Here is a 16,270-nt window from a genome sequence, read left to right on the forward strand (position 1 = left end):
TGGCTGCGACAGTGCACACCAGACATCCTTCACCTGTGTCCAGGTGTGATGGGGAAAATGACAATGCTGGAGAAACTCAGCTGGTCAGTGTACTTGATGAAGCATGGTCTGGCTGAGAAATTGAAGGACTATCACACCAGACCTGAAAATTGGAGGGACAACGCTTAATTTTCTGTCTGGGCCTTCTCCCAAATGGATGGCATTAATGTCGACTTCTCCAGTTTCTGCCAGCCCACTCTCCGTTCTTCTTCTCTTCCCCATCCCTCTGTCCTTCCTCCAGCTCTCCACCCCCTTTCCTCTCCATTCACAGAGCCATCCTCCCTGTTGCTGCCATGCCTTCCCTCCCTTATCCACATATTACCTCCTTCCTGTGGGACTTGCTCCTCCCCCCCACCATTTTGTTCGTGCGCCTGCCGACCATTTGCTCAGACCTTGATGAAGGGCTGAAGCCCAAAACGTTGGCTCTGCATCTTTATCTTTGCTGTTTCAAGGACACAGTTTGACCTGCCGAGTTTCTCCAGCGTCGTGTTTTTACTTCAACCACGGGTTTTACAGGTGTGTTTGGAAAGCCTGGCCCAGAATGGTGGGAGAACTCAGCAGCTGACTGTGGCAGTGTGGGAGCCCACCCACCATTGCACCTTCCGATAGTCCGAGGTGGAGACAATAAAAAATTAAACCTGGGCACTCTGAGCTAGTCAGGTAGCACCTAAAGAACGAGAAACAGAGCGAACAATTCGAATAATCTTGGCCTGAAGTGACAACATTTATATCAAAGCTTTCACAACCTCTGTTAGTTACAATTTGTGGAGGTGTGATCTACTGTTTTCGAGTAAACACGACAGCTAATTTATTCAGACCAAGCTGTCAGGTGTAGCAGTGTGACACTGATCTTATCTGTTCCAGAAATGGTGACCAGGGGAATCTCTTCTCCTTCAACATGCTGAAAATGGGACAGAGTTAAATCTGGCCCTTGGTTTCGTATCGCACACAGAGCAACCTGTCGGGCTGCAGAGACACAGCCTGGGTTTTCCACGGGCTGGGGTTTGAACCAATAGCCGCTGACTGAGCTCCACGCTGGCCCAATCACTGAGCTCCCTCTGCTGGACCAGGCAATAGATTTCCCCTTTCTCCCTCAGCCTCAGCCCACCACCCATTCAGGTCCATTTATCAGCCCTGTCTACCAGCAATTGGATCGAAATGGTTCACCAAAGAGTGCCCAAGAGTGTGTGTGTGTGTGTGTGTGTGTGTGTGTGTGTGTGTGTGTGTGTGTGTGTGTGTGTGTGTGTGTGTGTGTACCTATGTGTGCATCTGACGTGTGAGTGGGTGTGGGTACCTATGCATGGGTCTGGGTGTGTGTGTTTATGGAGGGTGTAAGATTTTGCATTTACTTGTGGATGTTGAGGGGACTGGTATCAAAAGCATCGCTTGCTTGACAACAGTGAAACCTCGAGAGAGTGAGGAAGGGAAGGCGCTGACAGAGGTGGAGACCCAGCAGAGCCTGCAGACTTTTGTGTTTGCTCCAGCTCTCCATCTGCCAATCTCAGTAAACCCTCAGATGTGGTGGGGTGTGGTTGGGGGGGGGAAATGCGGTGGATGTTGGGCTCACAGTCTGACCTTATCCATGGCAAATAATTCCGGAGGAGGTGCAAGTGTGGAGATTGCGTTGAGTACAAAGTTAACTGTCAGCTCCCCTTATAGTCTGGCTGACCCTCAGTCTTTCGAGTGAAGGGAGTCTGCCTTCTTTGTCGAATTTAAAACCTGGCGTATCTCTGACTGGCACAGCTCTGATCGACTTTCCCGGAGAGCCATATATCCACAGGACACGAGACAATAACAAAACCATTCAATGAGAAAAACTTTGAAATATTAGCTGTTTCTCTCTTACACTTGCTGCCTGATCTGCCCACTGTTTCCTCTCTTCTCTGCCTGTGTTTCCCATTTCCAGCATCGACAGTTTTTGCACGGACAGCTACAACTTTCCACGAGCACCCGCAACTGAAGGGTGCAGTCTGTGCTGTGGGGAGGACAAAGGCGTTGCTCTCAGCTGTGTCCAGGCCACTAACGCTTGTCTTCCTTTTGCTCTCCTCATTTTTCTGCAGCAAGGAGATTTTTCAGGAGTACGAAGAGCTGACGAGCCTGGTGCAAGAGGAAGTGGTGACGGTCCACAGGGAGATCAGCAGCGCTATTGAGGCCATTGACCCACGCAAGGAGTACGACAGCTTCATTGAGCAGAACAGGTGTGCAATCCATCAGTCTTGGCCTCTGGCCCTCCACTCCAGTGGTTCCCCATCCTTAGAACATCATAGTAAACATTATTCTGCCTAGCCCCACTGACCTGCACCCAGTCCATAGCCCTCCATTCCACACTCCCACCACTCTCTGTGTGAAGAACTTCCCCCTAAAATTTTCCCCTTTCACCCTTTAACCATGTCCTCTGGTTTGCATCTCACCCACCCGTGGAAAAAGCCGACCTACATTTATTCTGTCTGTCCCCCTCATAATTTTAAACACCTCCATCAAATCTCCTTCATTCTTCTACACTCCAGGGAATAAAGTCCTAACCTGTTTAACCTCTCCTTGTAACTCAGTTCCTGAAGTCCAGGCAACATCCTAGTAAATCTTCTCTGCACTCTCTCTGCCTTATTGATGTCTTTCCAGTAGTTCGATGACCAAAACTCCACATTATGCTCCCACGTTTGGCCTCACCCCACTTCCTCTTGACGATGCACTGTTCTTTTCCCAGTGAAGGAGCCAGGACAAGGACAATCCGACCATGGAATGCATCACAACTATTTAGATATTTAGTTATACAGCACGGTAACAGACCCTTTCAGTTCACGAGTCTGTGCCATCCAATTACACCTTCTGGACGCTTTGAATGGTGAGAGGAAACCGGAGCCCCCAGGGAAAACCCACGCAGACATGGAGAGAACGTACAAATTCCCTACAGACAGCGTGGGATATGAACCCCGGTCCTGATCGTTGATGCTGCAACAACATTGAGCTAATTGGAATGCCAACTATGCCACCCTAATACTAACAGCTATGTTGGTTAATACCCATTGACCCGGCATCCTCCTTGATTTCTCTCCACGTTGACCTTGTCCTCATCCAGGCTGCTACTCAACTATCGGTTCCCAACAGCCTGCCTGGAAGAGGTGAGGCTGGACTTTGGCTGGAGAACCAGCCAGGCGACAACATTTAGCACAAAAGACCTGACCTTTGTTGCTGTTCTGCACTCTTACGCAGGACGATGACCGAGGTGCCCCCACTTGTGACTTTCGATACCAGCCTGCTGGAGGACATGGATGACTTGCAAGCAGGAGAGTTACAGGTCAATGACCTGACCATCGAATCACTGCAGCACAGGTGAGTGGTGCAACTCGTGCTCTGTGGGTGCTTTCTGAATGTGCATTGAAGCACCATGTCGGGGAATTTGTCTGGAAGTGCATGTGATAGAGTTTGGATTATTTATCTTTGTTGTGTCCAACGTGGGCAGTGATGTTGACTGGTCTGTGTCATCCTCACTGGGACCAAGTCCCACACTGGACCGGAAGAGTTGGTGAATACAAGGAGGGTTGTCAAAGGATGTAGATTTAATTTTTAAAAATTTTGTTTGAAACACGGTAGAAGCCATTTGAACCCGTTTCACCCAATTACACCCAAATTAACATCTAACCCCATACGTTTTGAAGGGTGGGAGGAAACCAGAGCACCCGGAGGAAACCCGTGGAGAACATACAAACTCCTTACAGACAGCACCAGATTCGAACCCGGTTTGCTGGCGCTGTATCAGCGTTGTGCTAACCACTCAGATGAGAAGTTGGGCTGGATGTTGGCAGGTGGAATTTAGTTCCCAACGAGGGCAAGGTAGTACATTTTGGGAAGTTAAGGAGATAGTTTGGTCCTGAGGAATGGAGGGAATCTGAGGTCCAAGTCCGAGCTCCCTGGTGGTAACATGCCACGTGCCATTTTACCACTGAGGGCCGACTTGTTTTCATCGGACTGGGTGATGAGTATCAAAATCAAGTCACGTTGCCACTGTACAGAATGGAGTATTGTGTGCGGTTCTGGTCACAGATTTACAGGAGGGATGTGGAGGCTTTGGAGAGGGTGCAGAGAAGCTTCACCGGGATGTTGCTTGGGATCGGAGAGTGTTTGCTGTGAGGAGAGAGAGGACAAAGTTGGATTGCTCCTGCTGTCTGAGTGTCGGAGGCTGCAGGGAGACCAGAGAGCAGTTTATAAAGTTATGAGCCATTGTTGAGGCCAAGTCAAGAGTTTTTTTCACTTTTTCAGAAATATTTTTATAGAGTTTTATATTTAATTCCTTCAAACAAAGTAATCCAACTAATAGCAAAGAACAAGTCATAGCCTGTACATATCGTATATTAACCCTATGATGTTCATCAAAAGCCAATTCATGATTTATTGTACTTTTTTCCTTTAAGGTATCAAATTCTACACATATAATATTCAACAATTATCCCAATAAAATTTGGGTAGAAAAATAGATAAGATAAAATGAACAACCCCTTTATTTAGACAAAGGATAAATTCTATTTTAATTAAGGATATAATCCACGACAAACCATTATTAAACTTGTGTTTCTCATAAAAAAGAGAAAAAAATTAAAGAAAACTAATCCTAAAACTGATCTAACCCCTCCCCCTAACCAAGGTTAACTTGTGAAGAAGTGGATTGAATAGTGACCCTCAGACATGGAGTCTCCGGAGCGTCCAGACAGTTTAAATCTTCCAATGACGATAATCAATGGATGGGCCCCAAGAATCTTTTTCCCAGGATGGAAATGTCATGTACCACCAGGTCCCTTCAATAGCTTTACTCAAGTTGATGTATCCAACGTCCACTCCCTTTCCCACGTCGCTTCCTCCAAAAGCTCAACCATTTGTAAGTTACGACCTCTCCTAATCAAAGCCCGCTGCCTGCCCTCCGTGAGTCCCTGCTTTTCCAGATACAAGTCAATCCTATCCCAAGCACTGAGGTGAGGCTCACATTTCAGCCCTTCTTTTTCCTTGTTTCCGATGAACCTTTGGGCACTGTTGGGTGTGGACTGACAGCCTTGTGTTCCCTTCAGTTTAACATCCATCGAGGAGGAGCTGCAGTCTCTGACCGAGACCATTGACAACCGACAGGCAACCAGCAGGCAGATCTCCACAGAAATAACAGCAGAGGAGCAGTCCACGGGCTTCCGGTCACGGTGAGCACAACAGTAGCAGGGCCCAGGGCTTATTTTTGCTGTTTTTAAGGACGTTTTGGAGAGTTATATAATGAAGGGAAAGACCGGCTGCTCTTTACAGATGAACAACTGCCCCAGTAGTATTAGCTTCCTCACTGCAGCCACTATAACATATGAAATGGGAGCAAGAGTCGGCCATTCGGCCCATCGAGCCATCTCTGCCTTCAATGTGATCATGGCTGATCTGATGATGGGCTCATCTCCACCGACCTGCCTTTTCCCCATATCCCTTAATTTCCCTACTATGCAAAAATCTATCCAACCTTGTCTTAAATATATTTACTGAGGTCACCTCCACTACTTAAATGGGTAGCGAATTCCACAATTTCACCCACCTCTGGAAAAAGCAGTTCCTCCCCATCTCTGTCCTAAATCTACTCCCCTGGATCTTGTACCTTAGTTCCAGTCTCCCCACCAATGGGAACAACTTACCTACCTCTATCTTGTTTATATCTTTCATAATTTTATATGCTTCTATAAGATCTCCTCTTGTTCTTCTAAATTCTAATGAGTACAGCCCCAGACGACTTAATCTCTCCTCATAGGCCAACCCCCTCATCTCCAGAATCAACCTGGTGAACCTCCTCTGCACCCCCCTCCAAAGCCACTCCATCCTTCCTCAAGGAAGGAGACCAGAACTGCACGCAGTCCTCCAGATGCAGTCTCACCAGGACCTTGTCCAGTTGCAGCGTAACCTCCCTGCTCCTAAATTCAATCCCTCCAGCAATGACGGCCAACTTTCCTTTTGCCTTCTTGACAGCCAGCCGCACCTGCAAACCAACCTATTGCGATTCATGCACAAGTCCTTCCACGTGGCTACAATCGCTTGCCATTTAAGTAACACAGAAGTTCCTCACTTAACGTTGTTGATACGGTCTCGGAAAGTGCGACTCTTAATGAAATGATGTTAAACAAAACCAATTTTGTATCTCGGTAAAAAATCTTGTTTACTTTTCATCAACAGTATAACGAAATGACATTGAATGAAACAATGTTATTCAAGGACTTACTGTTTTCTGATCTTCCATTTTGGGTCATAGTTTGGAAAGGTTGAGAGGGCCATGGGTCAAAAGCAGGCGAATGGGAACTGACCCAGGTCAGCAACTTGTTCACGAGGACGGAGAAGTGTGGGAGCTGGGAGATTGTTTCCTCAGGCTGTGGTCTTCAGCTGGGAGCAAAGTCTTGGAGCCTATGAGGAATGATCCATGGAAGAATCCTTGGAATTCTGTCCCTGCGACAGGGGGCTGTCCATCATTGATGTGGAAATTAGGAGATTTTTTGGACATTGGGAGTAGGGAAGGTGTGAGCTTAGAGGATAGTAGAGCAGGATAGAGGGGCCAAGTGACCTCTTTCCCTGATGTGTCGATTCTTCCCTTTGCCTTCCAGTGTGTACGTCTTCAGCAAGAAGTGTGCTCTGGAGGAGAGTCACCAGCAGGTGAGGGCACAGCTGTGCAGCAAGGCACGGATGGATGGGCAGAGATTGTTACTGCTCCACAAGCTGAGGGACCTGGGGGACAATGAGCCTCCTCCAGCCCTGGGCCTCGAGGAGGATCGGTGCTCCGTCACCGTAACGGTGAGTTGCACCGTGAGGCAGGCAGCGGGCTTGAGAAATGGGCATGCTGCAGAGGCACCCATGATGGAGCTGGTGGGTGAGGGGACCGGGGGGAGGGAGTGAGGAGGGGACCGGGGGGAGGGAGTGAGGAGGGGACCGGGGGGAGGGAGTGAGGAGGGGACCGGGGGGAGGGAGTGAGGAGGGGACCGGGGGGAGGGAGTGAGGAGGGGAATGGGGGAGGGAATGAGGAGGGGAATGGGGGAGGGAGTGAGGGGAATGGGGGGAGGGAGTGAGGAGGGGAATGGGGGGAGGGAATGAGGAGGGGACCGGGGGGGGAGGAGGGGACCGGGGGGGGGAGGAGGGGACCGGGGGGGGGGAGGAGGGGACCGGGGGGGGAGGAGGGGTCTGGGGGGAAGGAGTGAGGAGGGGTCTGGGGGGAAGGAGTGAGGAGGGGTCTGGGGGGAAGGAGTGAGGAGGGGTCTGGGGGGCAGGAGTGAGGAGGGGTCTGGGGGGAAGGAGTGAGGAGGGGTCTGGGGGGAAGGAGTGAGGAGGGGTCTGGGGGGAAGGAGTGAGGAGGGGACTGGGGGTTAGGGAATGAGAAGGGGACTGGGGGTTAGGGAGGGAGGAGGGGATGGAGGGAGGAGGGGATGGAGGGAGGGAGTGAGGAGGGGACTGGAGGGAGGGAGGAGCGATGAGTGGAGGAGAGTTGAACTGGGAGGAATGACAAGGACGGTAGTGATCAGAATGGGGAGAAGGATGGGTGGAGATTGAGAGGGGGTGGGGAGGGGGAATGGGTGAGGGGGAAGATGCGGATGGGGAGAGGAACGGGTGAAGTGTGTTCGGGGTCTGTGCAGTTCACTGAGATCCTGTGTGTGTGGCCTGTTTGGTGGGTGAGGAGGAGCAGATTCTCCTTTGATAGCCTCAGCACCAGGAATCCCCACCCTCCCATTCCCCACCCACTGTTCAAAGACGGAGGGAGAACAACATGCAAATATCTGACCATCCAACCTGTCCCTGTAACCTGTCCTCCCCAAACCCCCGATGTCTGCAGACATTTACCACCCCATATGTTCTTTCAGCAGAAAGGAGTTTTGATCTCGTTTGTCTCTCATTCCCAGGGCAAGGATGGGGTCCGGCCCTTGACTCTGGAATCGCTGAAGAACCACATCTCAGGATTGTTCAAGCCCAAGTTCAGTGTAAGTGACAGTTGTGACCAAGTTCAAGTTTAGTGTGTGAAAAGTTTGTTTTGCAAGCAGTCCACCTGGGCAACTCGTACATAGTGCAGCAAGTGAACACACCTCGGAGTGCAGAGCTACCGAGGGAGATGAGTTGATACAGACAAAAACACTCCGAGGAGATATTGGAGGAACTCAGCCGGTCCCACCCTGTCCATAGGAGGTAGAGATATATGAACAACGTTTCGGGCCTGAGCCCTTCGTCAAGGTACATGTTAAAAGCAGGGAGGCGCCTTAGTGAAAAGGCCGGTGGGGGGGGGGGGGGGGTGGGTGGGGGAAGGTGAGGTGGGATGGAGGGCAAGGGGGAGGAGCACAGTCTAACAGACAGAAAGTGAAAATTGGATATGGATGGGGCAGGAGAGAAGAGGTGAGAACTGATCGGGGGATGGGGTGAGCCTGTGAAAGCAAGCTGGAGAAAAGGAGCCAGGGAAAAAAGAGAGAGAGAAGGAAAGGAGAAATCGGGATAGATGAGCGGTGCGTGGATCCCCCAGTCGCCGCCCATTTCAATTTCCCGTCCCACTCCCTTGCTGACAAATCTGTTCATGGTTTTATGCTCTGCCAGACTGAGACCACCTGTAAATTGAAGGACCTTCCGTCTGGGCACCCGCCAGCCGGATGGCATTAACGTTGACCTCCGGTTTCTCTTAGCTCCGCCCATCTTTTCCTCTGTCTCCTTTCCTCTCCCTCCCTCCCTCTCTCCTTCCCTCCCTCTCACCCTCTCTCCCTCCCTCCCTCCCTCCCTCTCTCCCTCCCTCTCTCTCTCTCTATCCTTTCCCTCTGTCTCCCTTCCCCCCCAGCTCTGCATTCACCCAGTACCCCCTCTCCTGATCAATTCTCCCCTTTCCCCTCCTGCCCTCCTATCTATGTCTGTTGGTCTGTGCTCCACCCCCTGCCCTTTCTTTCCTTTTGCACAGCTTTTTAATTCAGGTGTCTACCTGTTTTTAATTCAGACCTTGAAGGCGGCCTTAGGCCTGAAACGTCGGTGAGATATCCTTCCCTTCTCTGGACACTGCCAGACCGGCTGAGTTCCTCCAGCGTTTCTGTATTCTTACAGACTTGTGCTTCACTTCAGTGGTGGAGCAGGGCAGATCGCTGACTCCTGCTGTTATTTAGGGGATTCCTCTCCACTCTTGACAACATCATTCTGTGTAGGGAGTAGCACTTGTGTAGAGCGGGGTGATAGGAGGGGGTTGAATGGTGCTGACGTGGTGTTCTCTGCCCCCTGCAGCTGCCTCCTCTGCTACCGATCGTGCCGGCAGTGCAGAAACCTCTGGGCCAGCAGGCCTGGTATCATGGTGCCATCCCCCGCATGGAAACGCAGCAGCTCCTGACCACTGAGGGGGACTTTCTGGTGCGGGAGAGCCAGAATAAGGGGGAGTACGTCCTGTCCGTCATGTCCATGGGCCAGTGCCGCCATTTCATCATTCAACACGCAGACGTAAGTGGCGAGTGTCTGCATATGCGATTGGTGATGTTGTTTCTGACCATCTCCGTGTAAGAGCAGCTGAATTATCCTGAGTGTTCCTGCGGAATTCAGATGCTGGTGGGAGAGGGGTGGGGTTTTCTTCTTGGGTAATCTCCCTCATTGCCTGAATCAGCTGCGTATCAGACAGTGGTGGGATTTGGGCGGTCCCTGAGGGCTCGGTGTTCAGCCAAAAAAACATTGACTGAAATGGTCCAATAAAGTGCTCTGTGAGGATGGCCTCCCATTGGGAATATTCATCAGAGAGGAGCATAGTTCGTGGGTCAGGTCGAGGTGAGCTTATCGGGTAGTTTCTGTTCCTTGCGGGGCCAGCCCCGACTGTTAGGAGGATTGGAACTGGGCTGCTTCACTCTGGGTCTTTCAGAGCTGGAGAGAAACCCTGAACGCACAGCTGCTGGTGAGATTCCCTGCCGGACAGAGACATGTGCCGCAAGTGGAGTGCTGGATGGTCAAGTCAAGTTTATGCTCATCCGATTGGACAAGTATAGCCCAACAAAGCAACGTTCTCTGGTCCTCAGTGCAAAACATGCAGACACACACACCCAGACATAATACACACAGACAGATAATACACATGCAGGATAAGTATTCATAGATATAAATAAATGAATAGTTTTTTTTTGTGAAAATGAGGGTCTTCACCCACTTCCCTCTCCATTTACAGAGCCATCACCCCCCCCCCCTCCATTTGCTGCTGTTCCCTTATCCACCTATTACCTCCTGCTTGTGGGACCGGGCTCCTTCCCCCCACCATTTTGTTTGGGTGCCTGCCGACATTTTTACACACCTTGTTGAAAAGGCTCAAGCCCGAAACGTTGGTTCTGTATCATTATCTTTGCTCCAAAAAATGCAGTGGACATCCAAAATCTGGATGCCAGAAACCAAGACCACCTGAGAATCTCGACTTTACAAAAACTCGCAAATGGTTTAAATGTAGTGGCCTTTTGTGTGCATGCGCCACAGATACACAACGGCAACAAACAAGTGTACTTACTTTGTTTTAATTTGCTTTAAAACTGCTCATTTTGATAATTGAAGTGCTCTGTATTTGCTAATTAATAAACTATCAAAATTTACCCGTTTGCCTTTTCTTTACTCCTCCCTAAACCTGAAATTTAAAAGTACTGCCCAAGAATCTGTAAATTCCCCACCGACCCAATCCACGAGCAGTGCGGAGTGTTCGCTGTTTGACTAACTGAATTTCTCCAGCATTGTGTTTTAACTGCAAGCATGACATCTACAGACTTCTGTGTTTCACTCGATCACTGAATCTTGTGTGTTTCCCAGTCGCAGTATCGATTTGATGGCAATAGTTTCCCAACAATCCCTCTGCTCATCGACAACCTCTTGAAAACTCGGCAACCCGTCACCAAGAAAACTGGAGCAACCCTGATTAGGCCTATTGTTAAGGTACCTGTTCACCTCTCCCAGCAAACACTTTCACACTCTCCCTTTCTCACATTCACCCTCTCACTCCTCTTTCTTTACTCGCATCTTTTTCTCACCCATTCTTTCAATCAATTTTCCTCCCCCCCCCCCCCCCAATTCTTGGTGATGTTCCCTACAGTTGAACATGTTGCACCCTCTGTTATTTTCCAGGACAAGTGGGTTCTGGACCACGAGGACGTCCTGGTAGGAGATCAAATTGGTCGGGTAAGTGTTGGCAGAGGATCCCATTCTGTGGCCCTATACAACAAAATGGCCATCTGCGGCCTTCACCCTTGAAGTTTGGAGAGCTCATGATGCCTTGTGGGGTCGAAGTGCTGTATAGGCTCAATGTCTAGGCTACTGTGAGACCACTTGGCTGACGTGTGGGTCCATAAATACACTCACTCCTTGACAACTTCCCCCACTATCTCCATGGGTTGACAGAGACCTGCCTCAGACTGGATCTCACATGGAACTCTGTCACCCTGGTCGCAATCTCCTTGCACTTCTTCCCTCAGGAAGAAGACCGAAGTCTAGGTTCAACTATAGTTTTTATCCAACAACCATCACTCTTGAATCTCCCCATACAACTGCTTCCACACCAGGGTGACCGAGTTTCATGTGAGATCCAGTCTGAGTAAAGATTTTTGCACTCCCCTCTCTCCCAGACCTGTAATTCCCTGTTTGACCTACCACATTTCACCAGACCTATGAGCAGAATCAGGCCATTCAGCCCATCGAGGGGTCTCTGGCATTTGAGTTATCAACTCCTCTGAACTCCATTCTCTGCCTTTTCTCTGAAGGGGCCAAGTGTCACTCTTGTGTGTGGGGCAGCCTGGGCAGTGGTGATGGAGCAGTGTAAGGGGAGATGTAGAGTTGCAGCTGTTGGGCCAGGGAAGGGTTGGAGAGGCAGGATTGTGGAGATTGGCTGGCTTCCCCTCACCGTGTAACCCTTTCCTTGCCAGGGCAACTTTGGCGAGGTGTTCAGTGGGAGGATGAGGCACGACAACACACTGGTGGCCATCAAGATGTGCCGTGAGAACCTGCCGGCCGATCAGAAGAACAAGTTCCTGATGGAGGCCAGGTCAGTGTCCAGCAACCATGCCACACACCCACGTCTTGGCCTGTCAAGTCTGGTCCTCTCCATGTTGGTGTCCAGTGGGAGTGACCACTGTGGTGTCCAGCAGGGGGTGACCACTGTAGTGTCCAGCAGGGAGTGACCACTGTGGCGTCCAGCAGGGGGTGACCACTGTGGTGTCCAGCAGGGGGTGACCACTGTGGTGTCCAGCAGGGGGTGACCACTGTGGTGTCCAGCAGGGGGTGACCACTGTGGTGTCCAGCAGGGGGTGACCACTGTGGTGTCCAGCAGGGGGTGACCACTGTGGTGTCCAGCAGGGGGTGACCACTGTGGTGTCCAGCAGGGGGTGACCACTGTGGTGTCCAGCAGGGGGTGACCACTGTGGTGTCCAGCAGGGGGTGACCACTGTGGTGTCCAGCAGGGGGTGACCACTGTGGTGTCCAGCAGGGGGTGACCACTGTGGTGTCCAGCAGGGGGTGACCACTGTGGTGTCCAGCAGGGGATGACCACTGTGGCGCCCAGCGGGGATGACCACTATGGCATCCAGCATGGGGGGGGGGGTGAGCTGTCACTATTTTCCCTCATGCACATGTAGAACTGGGGCACAGTTCCTCAGGCTCGTAACATTGTGCCTGTCCAATCATCCTTGCATCTACTGGGTTTCTACCTTTCCTGTCCGGCACTCTGACGTCCTCCAGCATTGAAACCCAGGCAGGTGGGATTGTCCGAAGAGAGGTGACTCACCAAAGGTTCTTCTTGGATTTTGTTTTCCAGAATCCTTAAGCAGTACGACCACCCTAACATTGTCCGGTTGATTGGAGTTTGCACCCAGAAGCAGCCAATCTACATCATCATGGAGTTGGTGCAAGGTGAGGGGATTGAGGACCGTTAGAGAGGGTGCTGGAGGCTGAAGGCTTGTTCACCCCCTGGCCCCCTGCCTATGCAGCCCCTGACAACACAGACCAAGGGGTCAGGAGAAGAAGCAGAACCTCTCTCCACAACCCTGGTCCCTGTACCTCAACCCACATGCTTCTCTGTGCAAGGGGCTAGTCACCACTCCACTTATCCCAGGAGTCCTCGAGTGATTCCAGCCCCTGCCAGTTCCTCTCCAAGTGACACACCAGCCTGACCTAGAAATATATCACCATCCTTGGACTAAATCCTGGAATGTCCTCCCCAGCAGGTCTGGAAGGCAGCTCTCTGCCATCTTTTCAAAAGCAAACCGGTTTGGGCAATAAACGATGCTTTTGCCAGCAATGCCCGATCCCGAGAAATGAATCCTGTAGGAACATGACAGAGGTAACACTGGACAATTTTTTTCCCAAAGGTTTGCTTCCTGAAAAGTAATTGGGGATTATGATAGAGATGTTCAGGCTGAACTCAAGGATAATTTCAGATTTGCTGTTTCACATAGGAAGTGGGAGAAACATTAAATTAACTTTTATTGCATTTAGCATGTTTAATGACGCTGACACGTTGCGTTAGTTCAAACGACCTAAAAATGTTTTGCTGCTAATTTTCATTTGTACTCAGCATCTGATGCCCCTCATGTCAGTGTCCAACAATAGTTGGCAGCATTGATGGATTCTAGTTGCCCTGATATTGGTTTTCCAGGGTCACAATGTCCTGGTGAAACCTTTCACCGTGTTTGTCTCTGACGGCACCAAAATCAGCGGGGAAGGAGTCCAAGTGCGAATGCAGAAAGTGAATTTTCAATGCTGCGTTGCCCTTCATGGTTTTGACTGCTTGAAGTAGACTTAAAATATGACAGGAAATCACAAAATGGATTATATCAGTGAAAAAGGTACGTGATAGGTAAATGTTAAGGTGATTTTTGAGATCAACAGCCCAAATCCCAAAAGTGTTCAGGAAGAAAATTCTTTGCTGTCCAGCATAATCTCTCCTTGGTCTAGGTGTAAAATGCTCTGGTCCACTCACGGAGACGCTCAGCATCTGTGGGGGTGGGAAACCTTGCAGAGAGTTGTTGAACAGTTTTAAATCATTCAGTGTTTCACTCGTAAATCTTTCCATCCAGGAGGGGATTTCTTGTCATTTTTACGAAATGAAGCCAACTGCCTCAGCACCAAAGATCTGATTAAGATGGCAGAGAATGCTGCAGCAGGAATGGCCTATCTGGAGAGCAAGCACTGCATCCACAGGTCAGTGGTGATTCCAGGGGCACTGCATCCACAGGTCAGTGGTGATTCCAGGGGCACTGCATCCACAGGTGAGTGGTGGTTCCTGGGGCACTGCATCTACAGGTCAGTGGTGGTTCCAGGGGCACTGCATCCACAGGTCAGTGGTGGTTCCTGGGGCACTGCATCCACAGGTCAGTGGTGATTCCAGGGGCACTGCATCAACAGGTGAGTGGTGGTTCCTGGGGCACTGCATCCACAGGTCAGTGGTGGTTCCAGGGGCACTGCATCCACAGGTCAGTGGTGATTCCAGGGGCTCTGCGTCCACAGGTGAGTGGTGGTTCCAGGGGCACTGCATCCACAGGTCAGTGGTGGTTCCTGGGGCACTGCATCCACAGGTCAGTGGTGGTTCCTGGGGCACTGCGTCCACAGGTCAGTGGTGATTCCAGGGGCACTGCATTCACAGGTCAGTGGTGATTCCAGGGGCACTGCATCCACAGGTCAGTGGTGATTCCAGGGGCACTGCATCTACAGGTCAGTGGTGGTTCCTGGGGCACTGCGTCCACAGGTCAGTGGTGGTTACTGGGGCACTGCATCCACAGGTGAGTGGTGGTTCCTGGGGCACTGCATCCACAGGTCAGTGGTGGTTCCTGGGGCACTGCATCCACAGGTCAGTGGTGGTTCCTGGGGCACTGCGTCCACAGGTCAGTGGTGGTTACTGGGGCACTGCATCCACAGGTCAGTGGTGGTTCCTGGGGCACTGCATCCACAGGTGAGTGGTGGTTCCTGGGGCACTGCATCCACAGGTCAGTGGTGATTCCAGGGGCACTGCATCCACAGGTCAGTGGTGGTTCCTGGGGCACTGCGTCCACAGGTCAGTGGTGATTCCAGGGGCACTGCATCCACAGGTCAGTGGTGGTTCCTGGGGCACTGCGTCCACAGGTCAGTGGTGGTTCCTGGGGCACTGCGTCCACAGGTGAGTGGTGGTTCCTGGGGCACTGCATCCACAGGTGAGTGGTGGTTCCTGGGGCACTGCATCCACAGGTCAGTGGTGATTCCAGGGGCACTGCATCCACAGGTCAGTGGTGGTTCCTGGGGCACTGCGTCCACAGGTCAGTGGTCATTCCTATGGCACTAGCTCCAGGAGACCTCAGCCCCCAAACCTCAACATGGCAGGTCTCCAATGGTATTGGTTCCTGGAAGTCCCATTGGACTTTTTCCAACATTAGCCAACTAGCCAAGTGCTCTGACATGCCCTTTGAAAGTATGGGTAGCAAAGCAGTCACAGAAGGGGCAGCGAGTTCCAGTGGTCAACCAGTCTTACCAGAGCATCCTGTCAACTCTGGGGACCTGTAGTAAAGCTATCTCCACAGCAGGGTATGTACCAAAACAGGAGCGTTCATAAACATTCTGCTAAATTTAATGGGGTGTCCAGGAGAAACCCCTTCATCCGATTTAGGTTTCAGATTTATTGTCAGAGTACAGACATGAGATCACATACAACCCTGAGATTCTTTTTCCTGCAGATGTGGCAGAATTAACACTTAATGGTTGTGCAAAAAACCTGTACTCAAGAAAGTATGTTCACATGTAAACAAATAAAGATATGTAAACAAACTGTGCAATATAGAGAGAGAGAAAAATCAATAAAGTGCACAGGTAAGAGTCCTTAAATGAATCTCTGACTGAGTTTGTCGTTGAGGGGTCTGATGGTGGAGTGGTAGCAGCTGTTCCTGAACCTGGTGGTGTGAGTCTTGTAGCGCAGATACTTCTTTCCTGATGGCAGCAGTGAGAACAGTTGTCCTACCAAACCTCCACAAACTCCTGAGGAAGTAGAGGCCCTGACGTGCTTTCTTCGCGATGCCATTAGTGTCACCCAGAGTGTGGTTGAGGTGATGATTGTGGGGGCAATGAGAGGATACAAGATTAAAAGCCCAGACTGTGGGAACATCAAAGGATTACTTGAAGAGGGAACGAGATGCATAAAGTATAAACCAAATGGGCAGAATGGCCTCCTCAATACAATTCTGTGGAACAGACCAGACCAGGAATTCTTTTCTTTCCCAATAGTGACAGCACAGAAACACGCCCTGCAGCCCAA

General features: G+C 50.7%; 1 protein-coding gene across 4 annotated transcripts in view; it reads left to right on the forward strand.

The window, feature by feature from the left end:
* The window catches only part of fes (FES proto-oncogene, tyrosine kinase), a 37,284-nt gene that overhangs the window by 14,069 nt on the left and 6,945 nt on the right, over positions 1-16,270 (forward strand). For 3 of the 4 annotated variants that reach the window (XM_069902426.1, XM_069902428.1, XM_069902429.1), the window contains 11 exons: positions 2,100-2,237; positions 3,250-3,369; positions 5,097-5,219; positions 6,645-6,831; positions 7,929-8,006; positions 9,274-9,483; positions 10,816-10,938; positions 11,128-11,181; positions 11,922-12,040; positions 12,809-12,903; positions 14,070-14,193. In XM_069902426.1, coding sequence (XP_069758527.1) covers positions 2,100-2,237; positions 3,250-3,369; positions 5,097-5,219; positions 6,645-6,831; positions 7,929-8,006; positions 9,274-9,483; positions 10,816-10,938; positions 11,128-11,181; positions 11,922-12,040; positions 12,809-12,903; positions 14,070-14,193 — 1,371 coding nt within the window. The remainder of the gene's footprint in view (positions 1-2,099; positions 2,238-3,249; positions 3,370-5,096; positions 5,220-6,644; positions 6,832-7,928; positions 8,007-9,273; positions 9,484-10,815; positions 10,939-11,127; positions 11,182-11,921; positions 12,041-12,808; positions 12,904-14,069; positions 14,194-16,270) is intronic. The other variant, XM_069902427.1, reaches the window with a different exon arrangement.

This window comes from Narcine bancroftii, chromosome 11 (genome assembly GCF_036971445.1).
Source record: "Narcine bancroftii isolate sNarBan1 chromosome 11, sNarBan1.hap1, whole genome shotgun sequence".
Classification (NCBI taxonomy): domain Eukaryota; kingdom Metazoa; phylum Chordata; class Chondrichthyes; order Torpediniformes; family Narcinidae; genus Narcine; species Narcine bancroftii.